The sequence below is a fragment of the Monopterus albus genome, unplaced genomic scaffold (assembly GCF_001952655.1).
Source record: "Monopterus albus unplaced genomic scaffold, M_albus_1.0 scaffold115.1, whole genome shotgun sequence".
NCBI classification, from domain to species: Eukaryota; Metazoa; Chordata; class Actinopteri; order Synbranchiformes; family Synbranchidae; genus Monopterus; species Monopterus albus.
This window is the reverse complement of record NW_018127995.1, coordinates 827,790-841,502: the sequence shown is the minus strand read 5'-3', so window position 1 is coordinate 841,502 and position 13,713 is coordinate 827,790. Positions and strand designations below refer to the sequence as shown.

General features: G+C 43.3%; 1 protein-coding gene across 1 annotated transcript in view; it reads left to right on the top strand.

Annotated features, from left to right (window-relative positions):
- LOC109966614 (A-kinase anchor protein 6-like) overlaps positions 1–13,713 on the top strand; it is a 68,939-nt gene that overhangs the window by 46,531 nt on the left and 8,695 nt on the right. The window contains exons 12-14 of the mRNA XM_020611568.1: positions 182–304; positions 11,846–11,942; positions 13,647–13,707. Coding sequence (XP_020467224.1) covers positions 182–304; positions 11,846–11,942; positions 13,647–13,707 — 281 coding nt within the window. The remainder of the gene's footprint in view (positions 1–181; positions 305–11,845; positions 11,943–13,646; positions 13,708–13,713) is intronic.

Below are 13,713 nucleotides of genomic sequence, written 5' to 3'. Positions count from 1 at the left end.
CTTCTTTTTAGTGCTCTTTCTCTTCTGCAGTGGGCTGTGTACATTGTGTTGCTTGGATGTGACTCCAGGAGGCTCTGGGCAGCAGTGGTTATACATATTATTACTGTTTTTTAAAAATGATTGGACTAAACTCTCTCTCTCTCTCTCTCTCTCTGTGCCCCCCTGCCTCTCTCGCCCCCAGTGCTTTGTGCAGCAGTTGGACGGGTTCATCTCGTGGCTGCAGGAGGCGCTGGACAGTACAGAGAACTGGACGCAGCCCAGACAGGAGCTGGAGAGCCTCAGGGCGTACCTGGACACACACCTGGTGAGAGCATGCGTGCACTTTTTTTACTGCTACACTTGCAAGGACCCTCACTGACATGGCTTACACAGACAAGCTGGTGCTATGCACACCACTACTCAAAGACCAGTGGTGCAACATGTGGCAGCTGAGCTGAGAAGAGTTCAGGGAAACGCCAGCCTGGTGCACCGAGCAGCAGAGCAGATTGTTGTAGTCAACAGCTTCCAGTTCTTTACTGTATCACTATAATCAGCTACAGGGAATGAATTGGATAAACTATGGAATTCCTTTGCTCAGCAGATGAACTACTTCATTATCTGCCAGCGGTGCAAACACTAAACACTGAAAAATAAGAGATATGAATGCAAATTATTTGCCCAACATGGAACAGATTTGTCAGAGGCCAGACAGAGCCTGCCATTGTGAATACGTTTACAGTGTGTAAAGCAAAGGCCACGTTTTCCAGCGCCTTACCTCACCTAAATCTCATCTTATGTCTTTACCTTCAACACCGTAGCAGCTCTTTCACTCTCCTAACTTTCCAAACATTTCTCCATTTCCTAAAAATGCCCCCACTCTCAAGGTAAAACCTCACACACAATTAAATATGCGATTTGTGTACGTGAGCGCCGTGCACATGTCTGCATGCACATTGCACACATGGTTGTATAAACATGAATTTGCATACATACATACTGATGCGCCCATGTGCCACACACACACACCCCTGTGTGTGTCGGAATCATCCCACATGCTGCTGCTGTGTCTGTGCATTCTCGGTTTAAAACGGCAGATTCTCCACTAGCAACGTGATGTTTCCGTTTTAGATTAAGATTTATTAGCTCAGAAATACTGTCTGGATGTTGTACTGCAGTGACACACGGTGCAGAAACTCAGTGGAATATAAAGAACTGGAACGATTCCATGTTTCACTAAGTTTAGCCAGTGACAGTGGGACAGGACGTGGTGTCCCTCAGCTACCCTCCAACAGACCTTTGGCGGTGTGAGGACCAGGCGACGTCCTCACAGAGACGGTATCGAACTAAACTTTGTCCACCCAGCCACAGAAGGACGTGTACACATACACACACACGAGGCTGGTATTTGCGTGTTCCTAGACAGATTTCCAAATCAGCATCTCCATATCCATCGCTGCAGAGCAACGTCGCGCACATGGATCCACACGCGCACACACACACACAGGTTGTCTTTTCTAGATATTTATATCTGCTGTGAGAGGGTGTGAGTGTTTGTTGGTTTGTTTACACATGTTGACTTTGTTGTGGGTGCCAGCAGCGCTAACTTTAGCAGCATGTAGCTTCAGTTAGAATTCTCAGCTCTTAATTGGTGCTTCTTGTTAAATAAAGCAGAAGAGGATGAAAAAGCATCGCTAATGGGGCTTTGAACACTGCACTGCTGATAGTGTTAGCTAAACAACTCTTGTATTTGTGTGTCTGTGTTGATAGTCACACTTGCGCTTTGTAGTTATTAGTGTGTTTGTATGTATAATTGTGTGTTTTGTTGATTACTGCAGGTCCTCTCTCTCTCTCTCTCTTTCTCTTCATCGTTCTCGGTTTTCTTCCGAGTTTTCTCTCTTTGTATAATTCTCTCCAGGCCAAGTCTCTGAAAAAAAGTTAGCATTTTACTAATCAGACATTTCTATTATTTCGTCCACCCCATCTATAATCGGTGAGCCGGAAGTTGCTCTCCGTTTAGTCCGACAGCAGCACAAACCCTGGTCTCAACATAACCATAGATGTAACTAAAGCATAAGAAGGCAGGTGTTATTCTCTGTAATGAAGCATCTGCCAAATGAATAAATGTAAAGGATTATGTAAATGTAAACAAATCCCATGAAAATGCACATTAAAATGTAATTGTATGTTTTTTTATACAATAACAATAAAGTCTGTTATCCGATGGGACTGGAGCGACACTGAGACACTGAACTGGTCCAGTCACAGTTCGAGGTGTGAAGTTTGTCCTTGGACAAGGAGACAGATGAAGATGAAAAAGCCCTGAAAAGACTTTACTGTTTACTGCGTGTTAAATCAGGCGTAAACAAAGAACATGTTGCAGTCAGGGTGAGAATGGAGGCGACACTGGTTCCCTCCGAGGATGTACAGTCTTTATAGAAGGGTCGGAAATGGGAAACTAAGGATTATTTTCATTAATCATTAGGTCCATTAATGTTAATTTTTGACAGTGATGTCCTCAGTTTGGTTGTTTTTTTCTTTTGACCAGACCAAAAGCTAAAGATTTAGTATTTTTTGGCAGCAAATCCTCACATCTGACATGAAACCAGAGAATATTGTTGCTTCAGCGATGACTGAAATGTCAGTTGACTAATTGATTCATCAGCAGATCACCGTAGCTTAAAGGCGCAGTGTGTAATCAACAGACAATAAGAATCGGTGCATTTTTCTTTATCTTAGCATGACCCCATTATATCTACATAGCAGGTCCTCTGTCACTGAGGCCGCCATGTTTTTTACAGTAACCCGTAACAGACAAACCACACACTGACTCTAGAGCATGAATTTTGTTTTCCCATTGAGGTAGCAACTTAGATTTGGAGAGTTTTGTAAGATGAAGAACAACTATAACTTGAAATAGTAAAAAGGAAGACGACATGAATCCCTGTCGTCAAAGAAGCAGCGACATGAAGAGAAAGTAAAGGTGATGGCACAAGCTGAGGATAAACACTCAGGTGGCCTTTCCCAGATAGAAACAAAAGGTTCAGTGACATCAAAAAGTAAAGTCGATCTGAATGCAAGTTTTGTTTGATAGTTTTAGCTAAAACATGGCCAGTGCTGAGTAACCCGCTGCAATCAAGTGAGTCACTTTTAGCTTTAGCTTGGTCAAGTTAGCCGCGCTTATTTTCGGTGTGCAATTTGTCCTACATTTACGGTAATCGCTGTGAAACTGCAGTGACACGCTGTATGACGGCTTAGCTGAATGTTGCATTCTGCAACCTCACCACTAGATGTCACTAAATCACACACACGGCACCTTTAAATATATAGTTCATATTTAACCTACTGCTCAGAGGTTTGGGGTTGCCTTTGTTTTTCCAGTTTTTATTGTGATAAAGCTGTTTAGTAAACCTTAAATTCTACAAAGCCAAGATGTAAACTGCCAGAGAACTAAAACTATATGTTTATATAAACCTGGCCTTTTTCAGTAACAGGTGAGCTTCCATCTTTTCTGTTGATGACTGACAACAGCTGCTTCTCTTTATACAAAGGCTGAAGCATCATTAGGATAAAGGCCGAGAACACGGGGAGTCCATACAAACTGTGTTTTAGGAGATGGTTGCTCTTAGTTTCTTTCTCTTATCACTCTTTGTCTCTCTCCCCCTTTCTCTCTTTGGCTTTCTGTTTCTCCCTCGCTCACACACACACTCACACACTGTCTTTCTCTCTTTCTATATTGCTTTCTGTTACACATATAAATGCAGACACGTGAACACACAAACACACACAGCTCCAGGGCAGCAGTGGGTGGAGTGGAGCTGTTCTCCCAACTGGATATTTGGTCCAGCCACACACAGGTTGTCTTTTCTAGATATTTATATCTGCTGTGAGAGGGTGTGAGTGTTTGTTGGTTTGTTTACACATGTTGACTTTGTTGTGGGTGCCAGCAGCGCTAACTTTAGCAGCATGTAGCTTCAGTTAGAATTCTCAGCTCTTAATTGGTGCTTCTTGTTAAATAAAGCAGAAGAGGATGAAAAAGCATCGCTAATGGGGCTTTGAACACTGCACTGCTGATAGTGTTAGCTAAACAACTCTTGTATTTGTGTGTCTGTGTTGATAGTCACACTTGCGCTTTGTAGTTATTAGTGTGTTTGTATGTATAATTGTGTGTTTTGTTGATTACTGCAGGTCCTCTCTCTCTCTCTCTCTTTCTCTTCATCGTTCTCGGTTTTCTTCCGAGTTTTCTCTCTTTGTATAATTCTCTCCAGGCCAAGTCTCTGAAAAAAAGTTAGCATTTTACTAATCAGACATTTCTATTATTTCGTCCACCCCATCTATAATCGGTGAGCCGGAAGTTGCTCTTCGTTCAGTCCGACAGCAGCACAAACCCTGGTCTCAACATGACCATAGATGTAACTAAAGCATAAGAAGGCAGGTGTTATTCTCTGTAATGAAGCATCTGCCAAATGAATAAATGTAAAGGATTATGTAAATGTAAACAAATCCCATGAAAATGCACATTAAAATGTAATTGTATGTTTTTTTATACAATAACAATAAAGTCTGTTATCCGATGGGACTGGAGCGACACTGAGACACTGAACTGGTCCAGTCACAGTTCGAGGTGTGAAGTTTGTCCTTGGACAAGGAGACAGATGAAGATGAAAAAGCCCTGAAAAGACTTTACTGTTTACTGCGTGTTAAATCAGGCGTAAACAAAGAACATGTTGCAGTCAGGGTGAGAATGGAGGCGACACTGGTTCCCTCCGAGGATGTACAGTCTTTATAGAAGGGTCGGAAATGGGAAACTAAGGATTATTTTCATTAATCATTAGGTCCATTAATGTTAATTTTTGACAGTGATGTCCTCAGTTTGGTTGTTTTTTTCTTTTGACCAGACCAAAAGCTAAAGATTTAGTATTTTTTGGCAGCAAATCCTCACATCTGACATGAAACCAGAGAATATTGTTGCTTCAGCGATGACTGAAATGTCAGTTGACTAATTGATTCATCAGCAGATCACCGTAGCTTAAAGGCGCAGTGTGTAATCAACAGACAATAAGAATCGGTGCATTTTTCTTTATCTTAGCATGACCCCATTATATCTACATAGCAGGTCCTCTGTCACTGAGGCCGCCATGTTTTTTACAGTAACCCGTAACAGACAAACCACACACTGACTCTAGAGCATGAATTTTGTTTTCCCATTGAGGTAGCAACTTAGATTTGGAGAGTTTTGTAAGATGAAGAACAACTATAACTTGAAATAGTAAAAAGGAAGACGACATGAATCCCTGTCGTCAAAGAAGCAGCGACATGAAGAGAAAGTAAAGGTGATGGCACAAGCTGAGGATAAACACTCAGGTGGCCTTTCCCAGATAGAAACAAAAGGTTCAGTGACATCAAAAAGTAAAGTCGATCTGAATGCAAGTTTTGTTTGATAGTTTTAGCTAAAACATGGCCAGTGCTGAGTAACCCGCTGCAATCAAGTGAGTCACTTTTAGCTTTAGCTTGGTCAAGTTAGCCGCGCTTATTTTCGGTGTGCAATTTGTCCTACATTTACGGTAATCGCTGTGAAACTGCAGTGACACGCTGTATGACGGCTTAGCTGAATGTTGCATTCTGCAACCTCACCACTAGATGTCACTAAATCACACACACGGCACCTTTAAATATATAGTTCATATTTAACCTACTGCTCAGAGGTTTGGGGTTGCCTTTGTTTTTCCAGTTTTTATTGTGATAAAGCTGTTTAGTAAACCTTAAATTCTACAAAGCCAAGATGTAAACTGCCAGAGAACTAAAACTATATGTTTATATAAACCTGGCCTTTTTCAGTAACAGGTGAGCTTCCATCTTTTCTGTTGATGACTGACAACAGCTGCTTCTCTTTATACAAAGGCTGAAGCATCATTAGGATAAAGGCCGAGAACACGGGGAGTCAGAGTATTTATGAAGCATAGTTCATACAAACTGTGTTTTAGGAGATGGTTGCTCTTAGTTTCTTTCTCTTATCACTCTTTGTCTCTCTCCCCCTTTCTCTCTTTGGCTTTCTGTTTCTCCCTCGCTCACACACACACTCACACACTGTCTTTCTCTCTTTCTATATTGCTTTCTGTTACACATATAAATGCAGACACGTGAACACACAAACACACACAGCTCCAGGGCAGCAGTGGGTGGAGTGGAGCTGTTCTCCCAACTGGATATTTGGTCCAGCTGGTGTGCATGTGTGTGTGTGTGTGTGTGTGTGTTTTGGGGCATGTGGAGCGAATAAGCACAGGTCTTTCTGGAACCCCGGGGAGATCAGTGAGGCGAGGGGACACTAATACACACACACACACACAAACACACACACACACAGGCGGCTCTTTGTAAGGCACTGAGAGATGGCGGCCAATGAAAGGTCTATTGATCGGGTCTGATGGGCGATCCAGGCCTTTGAATCCCATTACCAGCAGCAACACACTACTGATGGCAACATGAAGGGGGGATAGAGAGGGAGGGAGATAAAGAGGTGTGAGAGGGAGGGGGAGAGGTCTAAGACTACAGTCGCAATATAGCAGCTTAATCTGAAGACACGGATTACTGTATGTGCCAAAATGAACCCATTACAGCTCCAGGTAATTTTTGTGAAGATTACCACCCGCGATGAAACATCAAGAAGAGAACAGCTCAATCTCTTCATCTTTCTTCTCTTTTGGTTGACGTACAACAAAACTGTTGACCACGCCTGCCACCCTGTCAGGAGGCCGAGATCACCTACAGTAAGCTGCGTTTTTAGTGAGAAGAAGAACAGATGGGAGAGATCGAGACACAGTTGAGACAGGAAGAGAAGGAGAGAGAATGAGAGATGACATATGAGAGTAGACAGGAACAGAGGGGAAAAGGGAAAGAAGGAGAGAGAGAGAACTGCATTGTGCTTTATTGCTTAATATAAAAGCTGTATGCAGGAAGATAGAGTGAGGCAAACGGCAGCAGAGGCCTGAAACGCACGTACATGTTCGGTCATCTATAGATGTGAGGACGCTCACAGCCAGAGCCCAGGACAGGATGTCCTCACACTGATGAAACCGAACTTTGTCCACACAATTACAGAGCAACATGTACACACACACACACATTGAATACAACGGTACCACTATAATTTCTCTTGGCTCTGTCTGAAGGAGACAATTTGGTCACCATTATTACCAATGCTCTTTGATCAGATCAGTTCTCATCAACCTGCCTTCTGTGTGTGTGTGTGTGTGTGTGTGTGGCGGTGGGCTCAGTAAGACACCATCTCAGGGTCACCACAATGTCAGTGCTGCACACCTTTTAGCGCTTCGCTAATGCTAAAGGCTAAGTGATGTATGCTAGGCTTCTGATGCCGTTCTACCCTCCAGGCTAACATGCTAATGCTAACAGGTAGCCCTGATCATTGAGGCTTTGAAGCCGCTAGGTCGCTCAGCCCACCGTGAGTGGATGTGTGTTAATTAGGTCAGGTAGTTATAACCTTTTAGGCCAACGACAACAGCTACTGACACTTCACTGTTTGGCTTGACCCCAAGCAGGAGCACCAGTGGTGGTTGGTTACCTGTACGTTAACTAGCCAGTCTTCCTACACTATACTCTGCTCTGATGTCACTGTACAGTGTAAAGCTCCAAGTGTTTTGAAACAAGTTGTATCTTGAAGAAAACGTCACACTGTCCAGGCTAAACGTTTTTAGGATATTTTGCGGCCATTATGACATCAGTAACATTTTTGCCGGGAAGGTAATTTCTGTGCTGGATGTTGTGTACAGTAACTGCGCCCTTCCCTAGCATCTCATCCGTCGGCTCCCAGTGAGAGTTCGTCCACCACCTTTACCTCCAGTTTTGCTGCTGCAGAGCTAAGCTCTGCCTTCTCAGAGGTCTGCAGTTATTCCTCAGCCATGTTTATGTTCTCATTAGAGAAACACAGTAGAGACCTGACAGGAAATGAGGGGAGTGACAGATGGCAAATGTCATGTGACAACATCCCCGACCAGGCACCAAGTTAGAGCAGAAAGCACCTAAATATAGTTGTGGAAGACGGTTACAAGTTAACTTTTAGGAGAACCAAACACACAAACTCCTGCAGTAAATAGTTGAAGCCAGATATGAACTTTACTTGTTGTGTTTGTCAGCAGCCTTGACATCTTAGTAAAAACAAGGGGAAACTGTGCCGACTATATTCATCATGCATTTAAGTGAACTACCACGAGTCATTAAGTCAGGAACTAGTCCCAGTTTATCTGTGATTAATAACTAACAGCTGAGTTTGCTGACTTCCTGTTGATTGACAAGAACAACATGAATGGTTCTGTGTTTTTCTGGGAGGAGATCTTGACTCTGACAGACAACACACCCTTAGAGGAGACGGTTCATGAAGTTTGTTTTTTTTTTGCTTTTCAATAAGGGTCATGAGATTTTCCTTTAGGTATTTCTGTAGTCCACAGTTTTCTGTAGTCTCCCCCCCCTCCAACAACACATGCAGATGGCACAGTGGTTAGCGCTGTCGCCTCACAACAAGAAGGTTCTGAGTTCGATCCCAGGGCCTTTCTGTGTGGAGTCTGCATGTTCTCTGCCTGCGTGGCTTCTCTCCAGCTTCCTCCCACAGTCCAAAGACATGCAGCTTAGGTTGACTGGCGACTCTAAATTGCCCATTGGAGTGAGTGTTAGTGCATGTACACACACACTGTCCATGGTTGCCTTTTTTTTCTGTCACACACACTTCCTCACACTTCCTCCCTCACTCTTTCGACCTCTCACACACACAGACATAAATACATATGCAGAGCCTCTTATTACCGCCTGCTGTCTGACATGCATAAAGGCAGAGCTGCTCTGCATGCCTTATCATCGCGTGATTGATGGCTGGCTGTTCTACTCTTATCGATTCTATGCTCTCCATATATTAAACGGAGGAAACTGAACTGAATCGCTTGTGGAATATGGTGCTGAAATACGATCGCTCTTCGATAGCCCAGCTAATCTGCACAGCCTTATTCATTCGCAATATCCCAGAGACGCAGACAGTCGCGCTGCGTTTTCTGTAGCGCTGATAGATGTACTTTATGTTTATTAGCTGAGTTATTTCACCAGCTTATCTGGAAATTATGTGGGGCCGAGCGGATGCCGAGTCTGTTAAATTACTCAATCAGGTGTGAGATTTTATTTATGATGTTTGCAGAGCAGTAACGATTGAAGTCGTCTTGTATTTGATATGTGAATGTGTTGTGAAGAGATATAGTTGATGCTTGGTGATATTTTTGAGATGTCAGGTGATATATTATTGTTTATCTATGAAGTGTAATCCCGCATGTAAGGGACCATGTCACCACAGTCTGCTCACATTCTTTAGAGCTGGCTGTTAGAAGTGAGGCTTTCACTTGAGAAGAAGTAGAAGATTTTAGCACCAACACTGTCAGGTGTTCACTTTGCTGCTGTGCTTAGTGCAGTAGGCAACCTTCTCTTTTACACTGAAATCCTCAGCTTCAAAAATGTTCTGTTCTTCTCATAAAACGGGGGCGACTGTGTTTCAGTGGGTAGAGCAGTCATCTCCCAACCGGATGGTCTGAAGTTTGAATCTCAGTGCCTGCAGTCCACACGTCGAAGTGTCCTTGGGCAGGACACTGAACCCCCAAGTTGCCCCCGATGGTTAGAGTCATCAGTTGAGGTGGCGCCGCAGATGGCTGCTTCGGTTCTGTACTGGAAACAAATTTTTTGTGTGTAACATACTTGGCCAGTAAAGGTGATTATCCTTCAGTATGTTCAAATTATGTGTAACATTTAGTCTCAGTATAATTTAAATGGGTGGGTTATGAAAAAATCCACCATCATGGAAGGAGAAATTGGCTTTAGAGACCAAAACCGTATTTGTACCAGGATGTAAATGTGTTTATTTCTGCTACAAAGTTGGACATTTTAACACGGGGGTCTATGGGGACCGACTCTGTTTTGGAGCCAGCCTCTAGTGGCTGCTTGAGGAACTGCAGGTTTTGGTGCTTCCACGTTGGCTTCATTTCTCAGCGCCGCACGTTGCCGCTTGGTGTGAACAGAACTTTGTACATCAAAGTAATTCTGAAACTAGCAGCTATTGATCGATCAGTTAAAGGTGCATTAACTAAGGGCTTACATTGTCTGATAAATCAGGTGAAAATGGAACCCCCCCCCCCCACGACACTACTGCCTTCAGCCTTCTGTTGTTCATCCAGCAGACTGTTCGTCGCACAACACAAGTAATAAGAAGACGACACCTTAGACTCATAAATTATTACGGGGCATTTTTCCACCTTTTAAGATAGGTTGAGTAATTAACGGAACAAATAACCGGTAGATTAATCAGTAACCTGAAATCACAGTTCCTCAGTGTGTGTTGGTGTTTGTGTGTGTGAGGGGTTAAAACATTCCGTCCCATCCATCTCTACTGTGTGTATCCTGCTCCATAAATATTGGTGGTGTGGCTGTCTGACCTTGTCACGTGTTGACTGATGCTGTCGCCAACTCCCCGTCACTGCAGATGGAGGGACAGAAGGCTTTAGTACACACCCAGTTATTGTTAGTTTACAAACCATGTGCATGAAGTGATGCTTGGTTTTGCGGCTCTGAAACATCACTACTTCCTCCTTTGCTTCGGACAGTTTTTCTTAAGTGGTTTTAGAGCACTTAACTGTCTTATCCAGTTTCAAATACCATGATGTGTCAGGTAACGTCTTTATTTGCTTTGCTCTGATATCAATGATGTGGGTAAAGAAAAATAGAAAATAAAACCCAAAGCATCTTTTACGAGTATTTTGTCTTGTTTCTGCCCATTTTTGGTGACTTCCATACAACATCATCCAGGTACCTAGTTTTTTGCATAAATAAGTATGAATGTGATGTTCAGATCAGGTTGACCTGGTACAGATTAACAGTACTAGATAAACTGAAACACTAAAGGCAGTTGTTAAAACAGAGAACTGAGCAACCTGAATTTTACTCATCTAAACATCTGTGTGGTTTCTATATCCTACACAGAATGAAATTCTAAGAGATCTTTTATGAAGTTGATAAATCTTTTGTCGTGTTGAAGGCTGAGCTACAATGCAGCAAACGACAGAGTAAAATAAACGTAAAGATGTGTATGCATTTCCCAGAGCAGGATGTCAGAGGTGGGTAGGTGTTGAGGCTTTTGAGCACTTTCATCAGAAAAGGGTGCAGTTGTGTTCAGAGATCTGGCTCGAGTGTCTTCCAACTCTGCCTCAGGCTGCCCTGCGCCTGCCTCCATCCATCCATCTGTCCATTTATCATCCATCCATACATGCATCCATTCTCCATAGGAGATCTGAGCGGAGAGTCTTCCGTTGAATCTTTGCTCGAGCCATTTCCTTTCTTAAACTAATTGAAATATCGTTTCATTTGATGTGTTTTCTCACAGCTTTGTCCAAAATGAATGTTTGGGTGTTCATCTCCCAGCTCAGTGTTTTCCCATCATTCCTCTCTAACGTCACTGCTCTCTGTACACATGATGTTGTAACCACTGACCTTTGACCTCCACAGATCTGAACCTTATTCTGCTGTTAAACTTGACACTATAAAGCACTGTTTACTAATGTGACTGCACTGTCTTGGCAGTTTAGTCTGTGTCAGACTGACAGAGCCACCAATCAGGCTAACTGGAGCCCAAAAATGTCATTTTCCCAATAATTTCTACATGTTCTTGTGTTTCAAATACGTGGGACAGACGTGGCCATCGAAGCTAATGCTGCCAAAACAAACAAATTAGCTTTAGATGCTAACACATCCCGATCCATCTGAATCCAGCCTGAGATAATAACCTTAAGATAATAACCTGGTCACTGATGATGATCCGTGTGCGTTTCAGAGCTTCAAGCTGAATGTGGACAGCCACAGCGCTCTGAAGGAGAGCATCATGGAGGAAGGCAGAGCACTGCTCACCGTCATCACCTGCCACCAATCAGGTACATTCAGACACACGTTCATATTCATTCACATCTACACACACATTGAGTGGATACACACTGAAACACACAGGTGGCTATAACCGAGCTCCAACTCTGTTCCATTCATTATTAATATTTGGATTAACAGAGTGACCTTCAGAGAGGAGAACTCGTGAATGTTGCCGAAAGAGAGGCGGAGAGCAATAAAGACAAAGAATGAGATGTGGAGAGGGAGATAGAGAAGCAGAAAGAAAAGCCAGCGGCTAGAAACTGGCTGGCAGGGAAATAAACGTTCAATATAATTTTTATATTTTCCCAAATCTTTGCAGCCAGACAGAAGCAGACTGAGAGAACAGAGAGGGAGGATACGGAGCAGAGCTTGGTTTGAATAACTACATGGTTAACATTATGCAAAGATTGTGGTTTGGATTTAAGACAGCTGCTTTCTTAAGGTCAGGGAATCTTTGTCTGTTTGACGGTTGAAGATTTCAGTTAAAACTTGAAATGCTCTCAATTTACAGTGATAATGAACATTCACAAGTGAGATGTCACTGCACTAACGGGTTTTATTTACCTCCTGTAAAATCTGGATCAGACTGTAGATGCATTGACGTTTATATTACAGCTTTCACGACTTAGCTGACAAACACTGAACTGAACAGGGCCGAGTCTCCAGAGCCTTGCCAGGTCTCCTCTGTTGGAGGAGGAAACCTCGTCCTTCCAAACCAGATTCCCTCACTGTGTCCGACCCACCGTGTCTAACCCACTGTGTCCGACCCCCTGTGTCGTCCTCATGAAGCCATTCAGTGACCTAGAGCTGCAGCCATGAGTCAGTTCACTGGTAGAAAATGAACCTCAGCTATTTAGAAGCAACAGTCACCGACATGTTCTGGTTCCACCTTCTTTAATGTGAGGAGCTGATGCTTTTCTTTGTCAGACATGAGGACAAACTGAATATCTGAATATCAAAATAAGAATCTGTACAGACCTGATTTTAGACCTGATACAGTCGCTCCTGACTCATTTTAGAATTTTAGTCCTGGCACCTGATTAATCACATTAACAACCCACATTCTAGCACCCGAGCAATCGGATGCATTTCGTGCATGTCCGAAATGTGGTCAGCCGTCTGCAGCCTGAGCAGGTCCACGGTTCCAAGTTAGTTCAGTGCTTCTGTGCTAGCACAAAGACAACACAGTACAGATGAGAGATCGCATTTTGTGGACAGAATCAACTGAAACCAGGCCACAGGAAGTGTATAATGTGTCTATATAACATTTATGGACGAGGCAAATCGAGCTGTGCAGCACCACGCTGTACACTATCACGACGGACAGCACCAGGGGAACTACTAGTTACATAAACCTTGTGGGTGCAGCCATCTTGTTTCAATATTAGAATGAGCATTTGTGTGAGCAGTGAAGATGTGGATTTGGGCCGATTGAGATGTATAGTCTGAGTTGTACACGATCAATAAGAGTCGCACAGTGTTTGTCCAGCTTAAGACGTGAAGACGCCACCTTTGGCTCTGGAAAGTCACAGTGGGACCTTTCCCTGGTGTTTGACATTCTGGGAATAAAAAGATCAATCAGACCATCAGGACAATGATCAGCTGATTGATCAGTGACCCTGTTGGTTGTAGTTTCCTTTGTCAGTTTCTCTCTCTCCCTCGTTCTGCTCTGTTACTTTCTCAGTTTTGTCCTTGTGTCTCTCACCCTCCAGGTCTGAAGGATATCCTCCATATGGTTTCCAGCCAATGGGATCAGCTACAGCGGCAGATCCGGCGCCA